Genomic DNA, 23,377 nt, shown 5'->3' with positions numbered 1-23,377 from the left:
TATAGCCTCCAATCTCAATTCTTGGGTCTTCCCAGAGGCTGTGCAAGCCTCCTAACAACCTTCAACAAATGCTGTTCCTGTGTAAATGACGTTTAGTTCTGTGGTACAAGTTACAGTGGTGATGATTATTAATATAACACAATAAGGATGAAAAGAGAGGACATTGTATATAACATACTAATTCCTTCTTCCCTCACCAGACTGAGAGAAGAATGCAAAAATGGCTATGGATCTTTGTGTCTTTATTATTAATAGTAACAAATAACATTTTCTGAGCACTCATTATTTCCAGACATTGTTCCATAGGATACTTTGGGTGGGTTTTATAATAAGAACCACCATTATCTGTACTTTCAGGTAGGAAAAATAACGTTTGAACAACATGCTGTTTTTAGCTTGGATGCCGCAGAAAATGGAGCTTACATGCTTCCTCTTAACTGGAGAATGGGGTTAGTAATCCTAGGGTAGTGAGAGTAAGGGGGAAACGAGAAAAAAGGGAAGGAAGGACAATGTGATGTGTTATCAAGTTAGCATGGGGGCAGACCTAGAAGCCCGTCAGAGCAGTTGGCAGAGACCTGGGTGCGGAAGCTGCTGTGCTCTGGCCATGACTCTTGGGAGGAAATCTGTGCTGGAGGCCAGTCCTCACTCTAGGGAGCTGAAGTGCTGGAAGTGTTAGGAACTGGGGGGCTCTTCACTGAACAAGCTCCTGAAGTCTGGGAGGGGGCAGGTGGGAAATGACAGACCAGGGGAAGGGTAACCTGTAGACATGACTCCAGTCTTTGCCCCTGTGGTCTCATGGCCTTCTTTCTGTGTGTCTATGCCTATGAATCTCTGTTTTCTCTTCTTATGAGGACAATAGTCATGTTGGATTAGGACTCACCCTCATCAAGTACGATCTCATCTTAGTTACATCTGTAAAGACCTTCTTTCCAAAGAAGGCCACATTCACAGGTTCTGGGGAGTTAGGGCTTCAACCTATATTCTCAGGGAACACGCTTTAACCCACAGCACCATCTAAGTGACTAGAAGAGACATAGGTAGGACTCCCAGAGGAAGGGAAGTAAATAATTTCATTTTCAGTATTTTGAGATTGAATTGATTTAGAGATAGAAAGGCTATTATGTCCAATGAGCAACCCAATTATATTTCTGGAGCTTCAGAGAGTTACTGGCTGGTGAGGAGACAGAAGGTCATTAGCATCTGTTTGATGTTTCTGTAAAATGCACATATGCTAAAAACCTTGGGGAGCCATGATATTTAAGGGGGGGGAGAAAGGGAGAGAGAGGGAGGAAGTCTTGGGATAGATTTGGAGTTAATAGACAGGAAGAAGGGAGGGAGACAAAAAGGATATAACTAGGAGAAAGTAGCATTAGACAAGATAACAGAAAGCTTCCAAGGAGGAACACAATGTTTTTCTCAGGTTAGCAGCTCATAGTATTGCAGAGTGGCAGATTTACCTATGTGTGATTTCCTGTGGTTTGATGAAAGGGATTGGAGGATGTCCCTTGAATTTTAGATAGGAAATGATTGTCTGGAGAGGTTTCAGAGGAGTGTGAGGGCTGAAGCAAGATGGCATGACACCAGCCAACAGAGGAAATTGTTGAATGAAGAAACATGAGAGTAGGGGTGCTGAATGGAACCAGGGGTCTTAAGTTTGTTTGCCTTCAGACATTGAGGACAGAGAGGTCGAAGGAGTGAGAAGGAGCAAGCCAGGATTCAGGATGCAGTCCCGACTTCAAACAAAGAGCTTTTTTGATTTCTGTATGCTGAGCTTCTGCACTTCATTTAATATGAAGAGAGAGAGTTCTGAGACATCTTTGGAAACTGTTGAATTAGCTATTCTGGCCCTAAAAAAACCCTATTAATCATTAAATATAGCTCTACACAGAGTAATTTACAGTAGTAGCTTGAATGAACACATTCAGACAATTTTGGGTTATTTAAGGTCATGTTTTCAAAAGGACCTTAACCGACAGGAATTGCTATTAAAGCTGTAATTATTTGCATTTCAATTCCCGACTAGCTTTTATAATTTGGATATGTGTAAATTTTAGCTTTTGAATTTTGGCTTGCATTTGAGGAGGAAAAAAAACATTTCTCAGTATTGAATTATTAAAAATACCATGGAGATTTTGCACCAAACAGATTGTAATACTGGTTCAGTTTTTAGAGCATAGATTGCAGTTTAATAAAAATATATTTTTATAATTCTCTGCATAAGCAAAATTACTGGTAGTGATACCTTTCAGAAAATCTCATGTATTGTACCTTATTATAAAAAAAAATTCATGTTGGTTGGAAGAATTTGAAAAATACATAAACATATAAAAAATACTAAAATCACATGTAATTCCATCACCCAGAACTAACCATTATTTCAATGTTTTTCATTCTTTTGTATTATGAAATATTTCATAAATATAAAAAATACATTTATGCACACTGAGTTTCAATACAAACTGCTTTATTATATTTATTTAAAATTTTTTCCAAAGAAATAAATGTTATGGATTCAAATGAAGCCTTATCCATTCCCTTTTATCTTTGCTCCCCCAAAGTAACCACTCTCTGTAACTTGGTGAAGAGTGTTCCTTCACTGTTTTCATCCTTTTACAGTGTATAACTATTTATAGTCTGTATGCAGAAGTGTCTTAAGAATAGTCCTCTTCAGAGGGAGGTCTTGCTAGAGCTCTGAGAAAAGGGCTGAGCTGAAGTCTTGGAATGGGGGTGCCCCCCAAAAGCAAAGCAAACCCCACCTATGAGTGTGGCCTGTTGGAGTTGGGAAAGGTGTGTGTAGGGGTGAGCTCTTGATTACAAGTCCCTCCAGAAACTGGAACATACTGGCTGTGCATTTGGGTCTGGTTTTGAGATGACAGCCTCCCTCCTTGGAGTCTTCTAGGAGAGCCTAGTAACTCTTGGGTCCTGCCTGAAAGATCATACAGAGGAGTTTGGCCTGGATCTCTGCTCTTCTGCATGGTAACTCTGTTTAATTCTTTGAGAAACTGCCAAATTGCCTTCCAAAGTGGCTGCAGCATTGTACATTCCCCCCTGGTGATGGGTAGAGGTTTCAGTCTCCTGCGTCTTTACCCTCAGCTATCATTACCTGTTTTTGTGATCATATCCATGCTAGTGTGACATGGCAACTCACTGTGCTTTTGATTGGCATTTCCCTATGACTAATGAAGCTCAGTGAATTTTTTTTGCACATTTAAAAAAAAGTGTGTGTGTGTTGTTGAGTGTAATATTAGTTTTTTTTTTTAACTTAATCTGAATTGTTGGACTCTTAACAGATATATGACTTGTAAATGTATTCCCCCATGTGGTGGATTCTCGTCTCATTTCTTGATAGTGTTCATTGAAGCACAAGAGTTTAATTTTGATGAAGTCCAACTTTATGATTTGGTTGTTTGGCTACATCATTTCAAGAAATCATTGGCTAATCCAGAAATCACGAGACTTACACCTATGTTTTTTTCAATGAGCTTTTTAGTTTTAACCCTTATATTTAGGTTTACATGTAATAATTTCAGTTTTAACTCTTACATTTAGGTTTACACCTAAAAGTTAATTTTTATACATGGTATGAGTTAGGATTCCAACTTCATCCTTTTCCTTGTGTATATCCCGTTCTCTCAGCAACATCTGTTGAAAGAACTATTTTTTCCCTATTGATTTGTCTTGGTGTCATTATCAAAAATCAGTTGACCATCAATCAGCATAAGGATTTATCTCTGGACTCTCAGTTTTATCTTATCAATCTGTATGGGTACCCTTATGTCAGTACCACACGGTATGGATTACTGTAGGTCCATAGTAAGTTTTGAAATCAGGAAGCATGAGCCTTCCCACTTTGCTCTTATTTTTCAAGATGGTTTTCATTAGTTTATGTTCCGTGTGTGTTTATATGAATTTTAGAATCAGCTTGCCAGCTTCTTTCAAAGGAGTCCTTGCATTAAAGCTTTAGATCAATTTGGGCAATATTCCTACGGTGACAGGCTAGAAAATGACCTTGCTCCTCAAGATGTCCATATCCTAATAGGATCGCTGGAACCTGTGAATATGTTACATTGCACATTGAGGACGATTAAGGCAGCAGTGGACTTGAGGTTGCTGGGCCTAATGTAGTGACAAGGGCCTTAAAACAGGGCAAAGCAGGCAGAAGAGAAGTGTCCATGTGATGTGCTATGCAGAGGACTTGCCTTGCCACTGCTGACTACAGTCAGGAGGGGACCATGGCCAAGGAATGCAGGTAGTGACTGGAAGCCACAAAAAGCAAGAAAATGGTTTCTTCCCCAGAGCCTTGGAAAAGACACACAGTCCTACCAAACCTTGATTTTAATCTAGCAAAACTGTTTTAGAATCATCCAGAACTGTAACATTTCTGTATTTAGTCACTAAATTTGTGGTAACCTGTCACAGCATCAGGAGGAAATGAATGTAGTCATTTAAACCATAGCAACTCCTCCAATTTTTGAACACGACATGTCTTTTCATTTATTTAGGTACTGTTTTAACTTTCTTTCAATGATGTCATATAGTTTTTAGTGTGCAAGTCATACACTTCTTTTGTTAAATCGATTCCTAAATATTTTACTCTTTTTTGATGCTATTTTAAATGATTTTTAAAAAAATTTCACCCTTGGGGCTGTGGATGTGGCTCAATCGGTAGCGCGCTCGCCTGGCATGCGTGCGGCCCGGGTTCGATCCTTAGCACCACATACAAACAAGGACGTTGTGTCTGTCAATAACTAATAAATAAATAAATATTAAAATATTCTCTCTCTCTCTCTCTCTTTAAAAAAAAATTCACCCTTGGTTAGCTCATTGCTAGTTCGTAGAAATATAAATGCTTTTCATATATTGACCTTATATCCTATAACCTTACTAAACTCATATATGTACATTAGCCATAATTGTGGCTCTTTTGAATTTCATGATTTTCTATATCAAAGGTCATATTCTCATTTGTAAATATAAATGATTTTACTTTTTTCTTCTTCATCTGGATGCCTTTTATTTCTTTTTCCTCTCTCATTGCCTTGAGTAGAAAGAACATACTTCCTTGTGTTGTTCGTAATTTTAGAAGGTATTAGGGAAATATAACCTAAAAACAAAATCTCTTGCCAATCCAGGCGAGTTCTCAACAAAAATAGAAGACAAAAAAAAAAGTTTTATTATTGAAAAATCATGAAATCAGAATATGAACTTTGTCACAGGCAATCCATTAAAAGAGACCGCAAAAACATAAAGCAATCTCATCCTTTGATACAGCCAAGCAGCTGCAGCTGACATCATAAATAATAACTAGTCTTAAGAAGATGTGGCAATACCATCTGTCACACACATCACATCCTAGTTTCTTGATAACTGGGGTAGCCTTGTGTTGTTAATTGACTTTATCCAAAAGAAAACCAGATTTCTCACATCTTTGAGATGGAAGGTAGATTTGTAAGTTGGAGCCAGGTGGAAACTGGGAGGTAGGTGCTCTGTTTTCTTTGATGATTACATTTCAAAAAAAAATCTCCCTTCTTACATGAGGGAAAATCGGGTTTTCCCTATAATTCATATTATTTACCCTCAAGAGTAAGAGTTTTCTATCTTTTACCATTGAGTACAATGTTACCTGAGAATCGAGTGCGTGTCTGTATCAGGCTGAGGATGTTCTCTCCTCTCCTTAGTTTATGGAGTGCTTTCATCATGAAAGAGAATTGGGTTTTTTTCTGCATCTACTGAGATGGTCATTTTCCCCCTTTATTATGTGAACATGGTGTAGTGTACTGATTGATTTTCATATTTTGAGCCAACCTTGCATTCCTGATTTAACTCCTGCTTGGTCTTGGAAGATACTTCTTTTTATATGTTCCTGAGTTCAGTTTGCTAGTATTTTACTGAGGATTTCTGTGTCTATACTCTTAAGGGTTATTGGTCTGTAGTTTTCTGTCTCTTAATTTTGGGAGCAGCGTCTCAGAGTGAGTTGGGAAGGGTTACATCCCCTTCAGCCTCTTGGAACAGTTTGTGAAGGATTGGTGTTGTCTTTTCAACATTTGGTAGAATTTACCATTAAAAGCCAATTGGCCCTGGGGATTTCTTTCTGGGAAGTTTTGTGATTATTAATTTGATCTCAGTTATACTTCTATGCAGATGTTGTTTTACTTTTTTCAGTCATATTATCTATTTCTAATAATATGTTCATTTCACATATGACATATAATTTGGTAACACATATTTGTTCATAGTATTTTCTTAAAATTCTTTTATTTTTGTAAAGTCATTATTAATGTTTTCTCCTTCCTTCTTGGTTTTAATATTTTGAGTCTGAATCATTTTTTAAATCAATGTAGCTAAATGTTGGTCATTTTATTGATTTTTCAAAAGAGCCAACCAACATCTCTTTGAGTTGCTTTTCACTATGACTTTTCTATTTCCTATTTCATTTATTTCCCCATTTTACTTTCCTCTGCTTACTTTGGATTTAATTTGCTCTTCTTTTTCTAGCCTCTAAAGTAGGTTAGTTAATTAATTTAGGATTTTTCTTCTTTTTTTTTTTTTTTTACATATGCATTTACAATCATAAACTCCCATACAAGGACTGCATTAGTTATGTTTCATAAATTTTGTGCTTTTGTTTCCATTTGTCTCAAAGGATTTTCCAATTATCCTTTTAATTTCTTCTTTGATCCTTTGTTTACTTAAGAATGTCTTAGTTAATTTTCAAAGGTTTGTGAATTCCCTAAATTTTTTCCTGTTAACGATTTCTAATTTAATTTCATTGTGGTCAAAGAATGTACTTTATATGATTTCAGTCCTTCTAAACTTAATGATTCCATTAATCTTTCTATATGCCATTCTTATTGTATCTATTTTTTTAAATAGTTTTATCATTAAAATTTTTCTCACATTCATAAGTGATTTATAAGATGGTTTTTCATATCTCAATGTTTTTATTTTTTTCTTTTGGAAGATTATTTTTATATGCTTTTATTATAGAATGTATTTCATGTAATTCCAGTTTTTCAAAATAAATTGAGAAATTCTTTGTATTTTGATAATTCAGATAATCATTGCATAGCAGTTTATCTCCACGTTTTCAGATTGATAAAACAGTAATCAGACGTTTGCTCAAGCTTTGCAATTTGGACAGACTTCGTGAGGACAGCTTGTCTTTGTTCGATGCATAATCAACTGGGGCAACTCAAATGGGATGGGAAGAATCCCCTCCAAGAAGGATGATTGGTACTGAATATTGACTGGGAGTTCATAGGAGCTATTGACTGGACCTTTGGTTTACTTTCCTGTTTTCTCTTCCATGGTTAGACTGGGCTTCGAAATATGGTGGCTGGGTTCCAAGAGAGTGTCCCAAGAGTTACAGTTCCAAAAATGTAGCCTACATATACAGGTACTCACCAAGCTTATATGTTAGTGTCATGTGTGCTCATTTCCACTGACTAAAGACATGGCCAAACCTAGAAATAGTATCTGAAGGAACAACCCTAGAAATAATGTCAAAAGTAAACATGCCAGTACAGTTGATTTCTCCGCAGGTGACGAAACTAATAGTCTTCCATGCCTGATATGGAGTAAAATTTATAAATTGCTTGAAGAGAATATGTTTTGTTTTTAGACTACAGTGATCAATATATGCTTATCCATGTATATTTATTGGCAAATTATTCAGATCTTTCATATCTTCATTTATGTCAATGATAAATCTATGAATAAAAATCTCCCACTGCTATTGTGTATTTTAAAAATTTAGTGGTCTTAATATGTGTAATAGTTTCTGCTTCCTTTATTTTTATGTAGTTTAAAATAAATTTGTTAAGGATTATAAATCTTTATTTTTAATTGTTCATATCACTGGATACAAGTGGCTGTTATTGTGTTGAATACTTTGTTTCTTGTCCCAAATGCTCTTTACTTTTTATTAGTATGGTCAATTTTCATTTTCATTGCTCTCCTTAGTCATTTTTATTTTTTCTTCTTGTGTTGAATTTGTAACGACCCTGTCTGGAATTGTCTTTTTGTTGAAAACGAAAGATTTTCCTCTTGAGCAGGGGCTCTTATCTTTCAGTCTCTTTTTTTTCTCATACAGTGACTCCCTTCACAAAGCTTGCTCATTCATACTTCTCATAATTTGAAAAAGTAGGGGAAGTTTTAAAAATAGATACACATGCATGTATGTACATATATATGAATTTAAACATATATATGTATGTGTATATATATATACACACTTTTTTAAAGATTTTTTTAAAGATGGACACAATATCTTTACTTTATTTATTTTTATGTAGTGCTGAGGATCAAACCTAGTGCCTCACATGTGCGAGGCAAGCACTCTACCGCTGAGCTATAACCCCAGCCCCAAGAGTTTTAGGGTTGAACTTAATTAAGGTGACCATCTCCAAATGTGTTAAACAAAACAAAGTACAATCATTATTTTGCTTTTTAATTTTTTTTTTCTTTTACACTCTGTCTCGTTTTAAACATCCAATGAAAGAGGAGGAATGAAAATTATTTGAAGAAATATAAAAGTATTCTGTGCTTTTTATTTTTGAAAGTGTTGCACTAAACAATTCTTGTAACACACTGACAGGTTGTTGTTCTATTGTTTATGAAGGGAAACCAAAGCATGGAGAAGGTCTCTAGTGTGCCACAGCTGTACAGTGCCCAGGTGTTATTCGTTCAGCTACACCAGGGTCGTTGCTAAATTGATTTGTTCTCTTTGCATGGAGTTGACATCCCATGGACTACCCAGATAGCAGTTAATTTCTTATTTCTAAATGAAACACAGTTATTTGGAACTGAATAAAATACTTTATTTCCTCCTATTTTAAAAATTTGTAATTATTGTGCTGAAAGAGAGAAGGGATTATTTTTGTGAATGTTCACAGGTTAAAAATAATTTCAGTGGTATAAGAAACTGTGAATATGGAAGTTTTCAAGGATGATGCTCTTAAAGAAAGTAAAACCTGCCTGCCTTGCATTTCAGTGACCTGAATAAGTAAAGGGGAGTTAGAGAGGACTACTCAATTCCTTGCTTTGGGGAATTAGCAAATTCAGTATTGGTAAAAAGGTAATAAAAGTGAATTCTCGTTCTTTAACCTTTACCTAGAAACCTCAGAGTCATGTTAGACAGTTGCTTACTTTTTGGACTTTAATTTTTAATCAGGCTAGTAGAAATAATAACCAATTATGGCAAATTGGAGTGTCAGCAATGTGGAGAACCAAGAGAAGCAGCTTCTTGCCACATCAGTTATAGACAGCAAGGAGCTGTTTAATAAAATGTGACTCAAAACCCCTCTTCCCTTGCTCTCTGAAAGCTCTTCCTTGTTTATTGCCCCCCCATCCACATATAGTCTAATATTAGGGAAACTAATATAAAGATGCCGTACGTGTGGCCCCGAGCTCAACATGATATCAGGCTCTTGCTGGTAAGCTTATCACCAACCAATAGCCCTTATCCAACTTACGTATGCTGGCCCTGGATTTCCAGGTTTTAATCCTTCTTCCCCATATTCTCCTTATCAACTTTCAAGAAATAGCTGCAGTATACGTCATAAAAGAATAGATCATTAACTCTGACAACTCAGACTATGGTCTCGAAGAAGATGCTTTGGTTGACGAAAACACCTCCATACTTCTTAAATCATACCTCATCTGTGTGTTTCCTTGTGTTGGCTGAGCAAATGGTTTGCTAATGGGAAATAGGGAGACAGAATGAAATCAGCCATGAGAAGGCTGCCACAGGGTACAGCTCAAGATTTGTTTTTATATATTCAGAGTGATGGAACTTCTTCAGTGATGAAAGAGGAATGCATTTCTTTTCTCAGCCACAGAAGATTGCAGATTTGGGATCTATTCTTCCAGCATTTAATGAGCTAATATAGTGGTGATTCAGCATAAGACATTGACGATTCTTAAAAGTGACTTTGAGATGAATGTTAGCTATTTTCTGGAATAAAAATGCATTATTTTAACTAGTACACCACCAAAAAAAAATTTCTTTTTACAAATTTGGTTTTGATTAGGGTAAAATTCAATTTTTAAAATAAGGTAGGCTCCCTCTTCAATGTTTAAGTCACATTGAAAGCAGATTTAATCTTTATCTTAAAACTGGGTACATAGCTATCATTAAGGTAGTTTTAAACTTGAATTAATGGACACAGCATTTTGGAATAGGAATAGATATTACAAAGCATGTCTCTTTCTTATAGCCATGAGGAAATTAATATTCACCCCTAGCACTATTTTCAAGGCCAGGGAGCCTACAGAGGTCACAGAACAGTTAAATGCCAATTCATGAGATAAGCTTTATTTTCAAAAAGTAGTCTATTTTCTTCATAGCGCTTAACTTTTATTTACTTGTATATTAATTTACTTCTTTATGAGAATATGAACTCCATGAGACCAGGTGTTTTTGCGTGTGTGTTTTATCACCAGCCCATACTGTCGTACCTGGCACATCTTAGTTGCTCAGTACAGCTCAATACATGTTTGTTTGTCAAATAAATGAACATCTAACTGTCTGTGGAGCAATACAAGCCATGGATGCTTTTAGAATTTGTTATTAGAAGATCTCTATGAATTTACATAGTAATAGAAGGTTTTAACCAACAGGCAGATCTTGATCTAGGTGTCCAAAGTTGGTATTGCTAGGGGATGAGTGTACCAGATAGGTATTACCATGAAGTAAAGGCAAAGATCGGGAAGGACCTGGTGAGAGTAGGATGCCACTGGTGTTTTGAGATCAGACATACTTTTCCCAAACTGGCCTTGTAAGAAAGTTCAGCCTTCCCCCATTGTCACCAGTTCCAACTTTTTAACTTGTGATAGTAAAAGTCCTCAATCCATCTGACTTTGACTTGAATAGACCAAAGGTTAAACATTTTGTTGTCCACACAGCCCTTTTCAGAATTCAGGAATATGAAGTCCATCTTTACCACCACATTTACCCAACTATTTTTTTAGCCTCTTCATTATTAAAGTCCCCATGAAATATGGCAGATCTCTCTCAATAAAATAATCATAACAACAACAATGCTACTTTGCTTTTGTACAGCACTAGTATTTTTTGTGGCACTTGCACAAACATGAAAAAATTCTAAATTAATTGCAGTGTCACATAAAACTATTTGAAATCAATTGCGTCATATGGACAGTTACCACTGATCCTAGTGGGGAGATGAAAAATGAGTCTAGTTTGAATCTTCAGTTTTTTAGTGAAAGCAGTAAACCAATTACAAGCAGGTCCAGAGTCACACTGATAATCACCCATCCTGGTGATTCTGCTTTTTAATGTCATCAGTTTTATAGATGTTACATGAAAGTGCTTCTCTAGCTTAAAAGAAGTATTGCATAATCTATGAAACAACAGGTCAGTTTTAGTTGGGACAGTCATCTACCACTCATTCATAGAAAGTGCCAGTTGATAAGTCTTCCAAGTAGAGTGCCTAGCCCCTTGGGTTTGTTAAATGTTACTTACGTGTCTGAATCATGCATCTCCCTAAATCCTGACTACTGGAAGTAAGTGGTGCAGGTAGGAGGGTTTGGCATCTGGAAACTAGTAATGGTCACCTTTCCCTGTGTGTCTAAGGAGGATATTCTGATGACATACACTCCAGTTTGTTTAGTATTTAGCTTAAATGTTTACAGAAACTTTTGTAAAAGCATTTGTAAAAACTGGGCCTAGATTTAACATTTATTAAACATTAAATATTCAAGTATATTCAAGTATATTTTCTATTTTAAGACACTGCTTATATTTATTTTTTTAAATTTTTATTTGTTATATATGACAACAGAATGCATTACAATTCATATTACATACATAGAACACAATTTTTCATATCTCTGATTGTACACCATAGTAGAGTCACATCCTTCATGTCTTCTTACATGTACTTAGGGTAATGATGACCATTGCATTGCACCATTTAACCTACCTCCTCCCTTTCCCTCCCTCCCCCTTTTCCCTTTGCCCTATCTAGAGTTCATTAAATAGGTGATTTCACTGATATTAGTGTACATCATGTTACATGAAAGATGTGTAATGCTTCAGAGAAATATACCAAATGCTCCATATAAATTCTTTGCTTCATTATTTTTCCAACTTGCAGAAAACCATATTTAAGGTTTAAATAGTCCTTTTGTGCTTTTCCTAAATAAGGATGGTTTGGGCCCTAAAAAAGGAGAGTACATAATATTATAACTGGGATGGCCAGAGAAAATAGAATGCCCAAAGAAATTTGAATTTCAGATAAGTAATACAGATTTTTTTTTAGTTTATATCCCCAATACCATTTCTTATATAAATATATCTCAAGTATTGTTTTTTTTTAGTAATTCAAGTTTAACTGGGTGCCCTCTATTTTTACTGGGTAAAGCTGCCAACCCTAGATGTAGCCTAGGAGCAGGAAAGTTCTAAGATCTTTGTTGAAGTGGTGCCAATTTCTTTCAGTGGCTTAGCATGCTACTCCATAGCTCCTGAACATGTCATCTGATTTTCCTTTCATTCTTTGAGAAGCTTGTGTTCAGTCTTGGAGCTGTTTAGCTGTCAAGTCCTCACTATCTGCTCGGTGGCAGCAGGCATTTGTGAGCTGAGCACACTCCCTCGATGCCTGGCTCAGGACAGGGACATTCAGAGGGTGAGGATCTTAAGAGACTGCTGACATCCAGATTAGTATTACTTGCTGGGTATCCCTAACTGTCGGTTTTGCAGACATGAACTAATATACTCCAAATCCATCTAGTTTCTTCCTCCACATCTACTCCTGGCACTGCTACCCCACTAGCCACCCAAACCTGATCCTGGAGAACCTGGAGGAGGAGTGCCTCTTCCCTCCCCTTGCTTCCTCCCAACATCCAACCTGTTTGGAGGTCCCATGGATTTTCTCTTCTCATTTCTTTGCCACTGCATTGGTTATTGCCCAACCTTCCCATCTCTTTCCCAGCTCAATTTCTTCATGCCTCCATAGTGGAGGACACTTGAGGCTGGCCAGAATACCCCTTAACTTTTATGACTCCAGTGGGACCAGAGCATACTTCACCTCCTTTAGATACTTATGATAAATGAGGCCTCACAGAAAAGCATTAAGACATAGGTGGATATCTCTCCATTCACGATTTTACCCAGAGTTCTTTTTGCTAAGTTCCACTATCTCATGAAATATCTGAGTACCGTGTTTCATACTCTTAATAGAAAATGACTGAGACTCTGATTCCCTCTGGGTTCTCCCAACTTCCCTCATCCTCATTAATTATCAACTCTTATCCCTCCATTGTGATTGTTTTTTGAGCCCTTTCTCAGCACATTTTATCTGCCTCTAGCAAACATAAACAACCACAGAAATGCGCACATTTACACACACATACATGCACATGCACTCTCCCTGCATTGCTAAATGTTCTGCATTGAATCATCCTGACTTCTGCATAATTTGCTTTTCAGTCTAAATAAATAGTAGTTATTGACATATTGATATAATTTAGGTCACCCAGGTTAGATTTTTTTATTCGCATGAATTCAGATGGCATCTTATTTTTTGATTACCCAAATAGGCGATGTTGTGTTCTCAGAAAGATGGTCCATGTTTCTTTAAAATTTATGTTTTTTATTTCCTTCTGAGTTAGCAATGATAAGTTAGTTTTCTCTCTTTTTTTTCCCCCTCTCTCTTTTTTAAAGGGCAGTTTAGGGAGATGAAAATGTGATAGCTGATACCTGAGAGCTAAATGTACTTTTTAATAGATTCAGAATTAATACATTCCAGTGGGATGCAGAAATCCCTTTTCTATCTTTTTCCTAGAGAAGCAAATATTATTGGGTAAATTACTTCAATAAAGACACCTGTCTCCAAACATTTAGCCCTCACCATGTCCCAAACTCCTCAAGATTCTTTTATTAGTATTTCCAACACTTGTTAAGGGAACACTTTCTTTTATGATGTCTCCAAACACCACTTTCAAGATGCTACATCATTATATTGTCAATCAGATACTTTTAAATGATAGTTTTCCTATTTCTTTCAAAGTTTTAATTTCTTCTTCAATTTCACATACCTTTCAAATAATAAATCTGCCTCTGCTCTGGTATTTCTTTCAGAGTATAGGCCAGGTCTTATGAACTCCTCTCTGTCAAATATTATGATTTTATCTTTTGTGGAAAGAATGGCATTTGGAAGGTTACGTGTAAGGTGAGTCACTAGTAGTGCTGACGGACAGATACACCAGGAATTAAGAACAGATCTGAAGCAGCAGTTAATGTGGAAACATTGAGTCTTGGCATTAGAAGGGTTCAGTGGGATGCAGGGGTGACAGCCCTGAGTTCTTCAGATTAGGAAAAAGCTCCCTTGTGGCCCACACATATTTAAAAGTCAAAGCATTGCTTGGAGTGACCCATTTGAAGTGCAAGTGGCAGCTGAGATAGAGGTTAGGAAAACAAGTGGAAATGTTTGCCTCGGAGGTAATGTCAGGGAAAGACAGCTACAGGTCCACCAGGATTCATGAAGGCACCTCCTGGGAGCTGATTATCTCTCTGGAGCAGCAGCTCAGCCTGTGCCCTGTAGAGATGCCCCTACCCACATTGTGCATCTCAGAAACAGTCCCTGAAATTCAGGAAACCAAGAACGTTGTTGGTATGGAAGAGGTGGTTCTCTGCTCCAACTTATATCAGAGCCAAATCCTTCACTGAGACCAAGCTTTCACCCCAACTAAGAATCAGTGACTTGTGACAAATTGCGCAGAGTCTGAGGCTTCCCTGTGTGTGCCTGAGGGGCATGAGGAATGGAGATGGTCTGAGAATTATCAGCACGTGATTTTAATGGAAACCACGGATGTGAATGAGACTCTCCAAAGTGAGAGGGAAAAGTGAGAAGAAAGAAAAGCACCATTTCACGTGTGGATGAAGGAAAGAAGCCACTGAAGCATCCTTCTGTGGGATCTGAGAGGGAGGAAGGGGGAGTATTGTTTTTCCTCTTTCTTCCACATCTCCAACTTCCTCCTCTGTGGGCATCTTTTCTTGGGCATTCAGACATCTTGTAGAATCATTGTCTTGAAAGCCAACTCAAGTCCCCATTTTCCTTCTTTCAGCTACTTCTCTATCTCTGCCCTTTTTCATAGCCACGTTCTCAAATGAGTTTCTAAACTGTCAAAGACCAAATCCAGACTTAGGTAAGGGGAGACTTTATTTGAAAGGATTATTAGAAGAAATGGAGGAGGACTGTTGCAATAGAGAGAAGGTGGTGGTGGCTCTGATCTGAGAGTAGACTGAGTGTCTTGTATTGTCAGGCCACCCTGTTCTCAGTAGGGGCTAAAATGGGTTATGCGATAGCTCAGACTGAAGATGGGCCAAAGTTTAGGAACTTGGGGAAAGGAGAGAAATTGAACTAAAGTTTGGTTAACAAGCAATTTGCTGTAACTTCTGGAGGTGGTGGTGGTGGGGAGTTTGTTAGTCAGTTTTCTGTTACTGTAATAAAGACCTGAGATCATCAATTTATAAAGAGGAAAGGTTTATCTTGACTTTTAAAGATTTCAATCCAGAATCAATCAGTTCACCTCATTGTTTCGAACTTATCACATGCTTGTGGAAGAGTGAGGGAGCAAAGCTGCTCACCTCATGGCTGGGATACAAAAAAAGAAAAGTGAAGAGACCTCAGTCCCACAATCCTCTTTAAGGACATTCCCCCAATGACCTAAGATCTCCCACTAGGCCCCACCTCTTAAAATTTCCACCACCTCCCAATAGCATCAAGCTGGGAGCCTAGCCTTTGGGAACATTTAAGAGCCAAACTATAGCAGAAGACAAAATGGTTTAGCTATCCTTTATGAGGCAAAGGATAGGAGTTTGGAAGGTCTTTGGCTTTATCACAGGTTAACAAAGTACATATGCGCATCTTACCTAAGTCATTTTGGGAAGGGAATTTCTTTATAGTAAACCATTTCCTAAAACATAAAAGACTGGGTAGATGGATGAGGGAGAAAGATTCCTTAACTACTGCTGGGTTTCAGGACCACAGGGCTCAGAAAAAATTCAACATTGTCATATATAGTTAGAGCCTCCTCAACTCCCATAACCCATCATTACATTGAAAATGCTCTTGCTAAGACCAGCAGTGAACTCCTTTTTGTAAATCCTGAGGGCATTTGGCTTCCTGGAAGCTGCTGCCCATTATGGTGTTCTCTTTGAAAGACTCCCTTTCTCCCTCTTAGGATAGTCTTCCTCCCACTTCCTTTTCCAGGGTCTATCCCTCTCTCCTCCATCTGACTCTTAAAATATTGGAAGTCCTCCAGGATCAGTCCTGTGAGGCTGATCTGTGCCTTCTCTCCAGGCCATCTCAGTGACCCCCGGGACCGCAAGTGCCTCTTTCTCCTGAGGACCCCCAGCTGTTTCATGTTGAGCCCAGATCTCTTCTTATGAGCTCTAGATCTAGAGCTCAGTCACTGTCTCAGTGTCTCCACATGGAGAAACCTTAAAATCACCCCATGGAAAGGCAGACACTCCATCTCCCTCATTGATTCCTCTCTCATCTTTAGTTCCCATTTCCATGAAGAGCATCTCCAGCTACCTGCTTGCCCATGTTGCATCCTTGCCTGGAGAACACTCTTCCTGGCCAGTGGCTGTGCTTCTTCCTTCTTACCTCGGCTTCAAATGTCACTTTCCCAGGGAAGACTTCCCTGCTCCAATGGCTGACTCCCCACTGTGCTGCCTCCCATGTGCTCTCTTCAAGAACCCTGTAGATATGTCTGCATGTATGTGTGTGTATGCATGCATGTGTGAGTGTGTGTGTATGTTGTGTGTTTGTGTGTGTTTTAGTTGTCATCTCTTGCTGATTTAGACATAAGCTGTACAAATGCTGCATTTCTGCACCCGTCACAGTACCTGGCACAGAGAAGGTGCTGGCTACGTTATTTGCAGGGGGAGGAAAAAGAGAGATAGGAACCATTTCTGAGAGTTCAGTATAGAAGAAGAAGCACTTAAAAAATCCATTAAATGAAGCATTAACAATAAGCCTTTAAGCTTACCACAGTATCAGATTTACAGAATTATTGTAAAGACAGTACAGAGTGTTCTGTATACTTCACACAATTTCCCCTCTTATCAACATTTTGCAATAGTATGTTTGGTACATTTGCCTTAATTAATGGACCGGAATTGGTATACTCTTATTAGCTGCAGTATATACTTTGCCCCAAACATCCATGAGTTCCAGGAACTCATCAAGGGTACCACATTACATTTAGAAGCCATGTCTCCTTGAGCTCTTATTGGTTGTGACAGTTTTTCAAATTGTCTTTGGTATTAATGATTTGTAATTAATTGTCTTGTTATTAATGTTTTTGTTATTAATTATCCTAGTTATTAATTGTCTTTGAAAGTTTTGAGGACCATTGGTTAGGTATTGAAGAGAATTTCTCTTAAATGGGATCTGTCTCATATTTTTCTCATTGGCATGCCAGAAAAATGTGTTTTTTGGAGGAAAGTTATAGATGCAAAATGTTATTCCCATCCTATCTTATCAGAGTTACATATTATCAAAATGATTGATCACCCGTTATGTTAATCTTGATTCCTTGAGTTGAGGTAGTGCTTGTCAATATTCTCCTCCCTTTCCATAACTTAATCTTTGGTAGAAAATTACTCTGTGTGTTCAAACTTAAGAAATGGGAGGTTATTCTCCATTTCCTATATTGAGTTTTAGTTGACTGAAGTGAGCAGGATAAAGTTTTAGCCAAGATGACAGTATTATAGCTGTGGGAAAGAAGAATATACTCGTCCACACATGAGGCCTTTTAACCTATGTCATCTCATGTACTTTGTTCCATTTAAAAGAAAGAAATTTTGCCTCAGTTATGTGTAAATTGTCATATTAATGAATTATTTAAGAAGTATCAAAGAGTGCATGTTTTAGAATGCTTTGAAATACACCTCGTTTCAATAGTTTTCTTGTTTACCCTCATTTAGTGAATAAACAAGAATCATTGGCAATTAGCAGCTTAACTACTTATGTATTAGTGAGGGAGAACTAATGAAATTTTAAAATCAAAACAGTTTATCGTTTTCCCTTTAATTAGATTAGGCATCCTTCCTCTCTCGTTTTTCTCCCACCTTTTTTTTTTAATTTTTATTTTTTGTAGTTGTAGATGGACACAGTGCTTTTATTTTATTTGTTTATTTTTATGTGGTGCTGAGAATCGAACCCACTGCCTCACGCACGCTAGGCAGGTGCTCTGCTGCTGAGCTATAGCCCCAGCTGTCCCACTGTGTTTTTATTATCAATTTGTGAATTATTAATTAATTAATAACTAATTATTTATTTTAAAATTTGTTCTAATTACTTATACATAGCAGTAGAATGCATTTTGACACACTGTACACAATAGAGCACAGCTTCTCATTCCTCTGGCTGTACCTGGTGCAGAGTCACACTGGTCCTGTAATCATACATGTACATAGGGCAGTAACGTCTTTCTCATTTCACCATCCCACCCACCCCCACATTCCCTCCCCTCACTCCACTCTGCAGAATCCAAAGTTCTTCATTCTTTCCTTTCCTACCCCTATTACAGATCAGCATCCGCTTATCAGAGAAAACATCTGGCCTTTTGTTTTGGGGGTTTGGCTTCTTTCACTTAGCACATATTCTCCAGCTCCATCCATTTACCTGCAAATGCCATCATTTCATTCTTCGTTAAGGCTGAGTAATATTCCATTGTGTTAATGTACTACATTTTCTTTATCCATTTTCATCTGTTGAAGGGCTCGTTGGTTGATGCCATAGTTTACTTATCGTGAAGCAGTATGGAGATTCCTCAGAAAACTTGTAGTGGAACCACTATTTGACCCAGCTGTCCCACTCCTTGGTTTACACCCAAAGGACTTAAAATCAGCACACCAAAGTGAATCTCTTTTGAAAACAGAAATAATGTTTATATAAAGTTGAGTCCATATATCTCTCACAGGCAGTGTATTATGGGTTAAGTTTACTTATGGTAGACATACATGGTTTCTTGCCATCCACTCAGTTCCTGTTATCCTTGGATTTGCTTATTTTTTTTTTACTGGAGTATAACATATAATGACTATAATTTTTATACACTTAATTGTAAGTGCTTTAATCGTTTCCAGAGAGCCCCTATTTTTGTTAAATATCACATAAGATATGCTCTATTACCAAAAATATTTCAAATGATCTAATCACAGGGATAACTTTAAAGCAAAAACAAACAAAAAAAAATTTGGTTTTCTTTAGAAGAAAATCCTATTTTAAATTCTATATGGCTTGTGGGTATTAGTGTATACATTTTTGTGTATGTACTATTTAACTTCTTACTCTTAAAACTATTGCTAGCTGGGAGTGGCAGTGCATGTCTGTAAACTGAGAGACTTGGGAGGCTAATGCAGGAGGATCTCAAGTTCAAGGGCAGCCTGGGCAACTTAGTAAGTCCTTGTGTCAAAATAAAAAAAATAAAAAACAGCTAGGGTTATAGCTCAGTGGTAGAGCGCCCCTGAGTTCAATCCCCAATACTATAAAAACAAAGAAAGAAACAACACTCTTCTAGTTATAACTCTTTATTTCTCTAAATATGGTTAGGTTCGCCTTAAGCGGGGAACTTGGAAATTATCACACATGGCAGTGAATTGCTATACAACGATTTTCTAAACAGTAACCATTCTCACACACAAACCAGATGATATGTTTGCAAATATTGGTCAAATATGACCTAATTATATTTCCAAAGGCCAGTTTCTTTCTGAGGATGAAAAACACATGAGTAGATTTTCTCACAGAATGTGCATGTGCACGCTAGGGCTACTGTCACAAAATAGCACCAATTTGTTGGTATGAGAAACAGATCTGTCTGAAGCCTGTGTCCTTGGCCTGCAGACAGCTTCCTTTTGCTGTCTCTCACTGAGATTGTCTCTCTGTGCCTGTATACTCCTTATGTTCCTTCCTCTTTTTTTAAGTACTTAAGTCACATTGAATTCAATCTGACCCCCGAAACATCCTTTTAACTTAATAATTTCTTTAAAGATATTATCTCTAAATAATGGATACATTTTGAGGAATTGGTTGGAGTTTCAACCTATGAGTTTTGGAGATGGGGTAGAATTTAAGTCATCACAGAAACTTTTGTTATGACTGGTAGAAATTAGACTGTGTCATTACGTTTAGAAGTAATTACGAAGCTCTTTGACCTTAGAGAATTTTAAAGTTTTATCCCAGAAACAGTGTGATGGTTGGCAACTGTATCTCTTACTTTCCATTCCTATTATCTTCCAGAGAAGTGATATCTCAGTCTTTTTCAGGGGCACATCGACAACTTTTGAGAATCTGATGAAAGGTGACTCTGATGAAAGTTAACTTTGTTTTGACAAACTACCTTAAAACATCTAGTCTTAATACAATAGCCTTTTTCTCCCCCCCAATGTACTGGATGCTGGTAACTGGGCTGGCTCCAGGGGAGTTGCTGATTGATCATTGTATGGGACTGGCCTTTATTACTTGTGTGGTCCCTTAGTTTTCAATGCCTGTCACTTGTGTCTTGAGGCCAGCTGGCTGTGGGCAGGCCCATTGGAGGAACTGGGTCATGTGTTGCTGATCAGTCAGCAGGTGTGCCTATTTCTAATCATGTGGTACTGATCAAAGTGATGTCAAGAGCAGGAAACAACAAGCGCCAGAGAGCTTTCTAAGTCTTTTCTTGCATCACTTTTGCTATTATCTCATTGGCCAAAGTTAGTCATATAACCCAGCACAGAATCAAGGACTGGAGAAACTACAAAGCCACATTGCAAAAGAGAGATGGGAAGATTTTTGTGGTCTCTAGTGAGAAAAAGAGGGAGATATAAAGATGAGAAAAATAAACAGGTAAACTGTATTCTGACAGGTGCTTTCTCCTATATTCAAAAATTGTCTTTTGATTAAAAAAAATTGAAGTTTGTTGTCTAAAAAAGTGCAAATGCTGGCTGGAGCACAAAAGGAACAGGAAGTGGAACGAGGATTGGGGGGACATGGTGGAGCATCTGCTTCATGAGCCTTGAAACATGAAACAAATCTCCTGAGTTCTCAGAGATGACAACGTGGGAAATTGGTCTGTAGGGAGTCAAAGGTATTTTTTTCTGATGAGGATGCTATTTCTTCTTAAGGCATTTTTAAATATAAGTAGCTCATGAAGGGATAATGGGAAATGCCCAGACTCCTAGACCCAGCAGCATCCTGGAAAATTTTGCCCCATTGCCATATTATTGAACTAAAAAAAATATGCTAAATTTGAAAATGGTTAACTGAGAGACCTAGAAGTAACACATTTCCCTGAAATTCTTACTGTAAATCTTAAATTTGGAATTAGTCTTGTTTTCTCACAAGAATGGCAAATCCTTGTTATTTATTTATTTAATTTGATACTGGGATTGAACCCTGTGGTGCTTGACCACTGAGCAACATCCCCAGCCCTTTTTAAAATATATTTTCTTAAATTTAGAGACAGGGTCCCACTGAGTTGCTTATGGTCTTGCTAAGTTACTGAGGCTGGGTTTGAACTTGCAATCCTCCTGCCTCAGTCTCCCAAGCTGCTGGGATTACGGGGGTATGCCATTGTGGCTCGCTCCTTGTTTATTCTCTCTAACCAATTCTGACTTATACCTACCCTAATTATTCTGATCTTGATTTACAAGCTTCTTTATGCCTTAACCCACTGTCAAAGCCAACTCTTAATTTCCACTCCATTAATTTAGAGAGCTGAGCCCTGACCTAAATGTATATTATAGAATTGGATTATCAAACTACTTAATTTGAGAGTACATTTGTGTATGTGTTTCCATTATTGCAACAAAACACCAGAGATAATCAATTTCAAAAGAGGAAGGGTTTATTTTTTCTCATGATTTTGGAGGTTTTAGTCCACGACCAGTTGGTCCCATTGCTTTTAGGACTGTGGTGAGGCTGCACCTCATCAGGGGAGCATTGCAGCTGCTCACCTCATGGTATCTGGGAAACAGAGAGAGAGACAGGAAGGTGCTGGGACATCCCCATATAGGCATGTCCCCAGTGACCTAACTTCCTGACTAGGTCCTGCCTCCCTAAAGTTCTACAACCTCTCGATAGCACCACAGGCTGGTAATGAAGCTACACATGTCCCTTTGCGGTAGACCCAAACCTTAGCAGGGCGTGTTTTGTTGAAAGCTTTTAGTTTTTACTTGAGCTTTATTCTATAAACATGAAAAAAAAAATTCTATTAGAAACATCCAAGGAAACAATATTTCTTTCCACATTAAATTATAAGTGACAGATCCATAAACCCTCATAGATTAACTTCAACTGGAAACTCGTTTAAACTGTGTGGCCACTTCAGAAGAGGTGAACATGGTAGCTAGTGTTGTTTCCAGAAACATACTTAAATATGCTCTTCTCTCACGTTATAACCTAGAGTTGATTAGCAGAGTGAGGAAGCCATATCAGTTTTTTTTCCCCCAATACTAATGCTACACTATTAATCACCACAAAATCTCAGTGACATCCAATGATAAGCATTTCTTCTTAGCCTCATAGGGTCTGCAGGTTTATAGGCTATGCTGTGAAGGTAGCAGCTACCTGGGACAGACACCTTCTTCTCCTGGTAGTGGACAGAAGCTCCTAGCAGGACAAGAGGAAACACTCAATACCTGTTAAGACTGAGACGCTGATCTGGCACACTGTCACTTCCCCCATTTTATTGGCCAAAGCAAGAAAACACAGTCAAAACCGAAGGCAGGAGTCAGTAAACGAACTATGCCCAGCAAGTTCTCTAGAGCAAGAAAGAACTAGGGCGGAAAATTTCATCTACCACAGAGGGGTTGTTCTTTACAGAAATAAACCTCCTCAGACACATACCAGGTCATGTTTTCTATGGTTTATTGATATTTAGTGCTTAATCTGAATTGCTTGGTTGTGCTTCTTGATTCATCTGAGGCTGGGAGGTTTCCAAGATACCTTTTAATATGTTTACTTGAAATTTTGATTAGGAGTTGCAAGTCCTTTTCAAAGATATCTCCAATAACAGTTGGGAAACTGGATCTTCTTTCTGTGCTGATGCCCCCCCCCCCCCTTACTAGGTATCTATTAACATCCTACACTTATTTCAGCCCAGAGGTGCTGAAGAGCGAGCCTTACGGGGAGAAGGCTGACGTCTGGGCGGCAGGCTGCATCCTGTATCAGATGGCCACCCTGAGTCCTCCCTTCTGCAGCACCAACATGCTCTCCTTGGCTACAAAAGTAAGGAAAGTTGGAAGACAAAAGGTCTCATGTTGCTCTTAACAGGCCATTCATTTACTTCCTAACAGAAATTATGTGATTTTTATTCAAATGTTGATTGAAAACAACATTGCTTTATTAACTGCACGATC

The 23,377-nt window shown here is 37.8% G+C and overlaps 1 protein-coding gene across 8 annotated transcripts in view; it reads left to right on the top strand.

Annotated features, from left to right (window-relative positions):
* The window catches only part of Nek10 (NIMA related kinase 10), a 186,602-nt gene that overhangs the window by 90,712 nt on the left and 72,513 nt on the right, over nucleotides 1–23,377 (top strand). For 7 of the 8 annotated variants that reach the window (XM_071609301.1, XM_071609299.1, XM_027932535.2 and 4 more), the window contains one exon: nucleotides 23,117–23,246. The exons of the other annotated variant lie outside the window; for it this stretch is intronic. In XM_071609301.1, coding sequence (XP_071465402.1) covers nucleotides 23,117–23,246 — 130 coding nt within the window. The remainder of the gene's footprint in view (nucleotides 1–23,116; nucleotides 23,247–23,377) is intronic. 8 annotated transcript variants of the gene reach the window in all.

This window comes from Marmota flaviventris, chromosome 1, assembly GCF_047511675.1.
Source record: "Marmota flaviventris isolate mMarFla1 chromosome 1, mMarFla1.hap1, whole genome shotgun sequence".
In the NCBI taxonomy this organism is placed as follows: Eukaryota; Metazoa; Chordata; class Mammalia; order Rodentia; family Sciuridae; genus Marmota; species Marmota flaviventris.
This window is presented reverse-complemented; position numbering and strand designations above follow the sequence as displayed.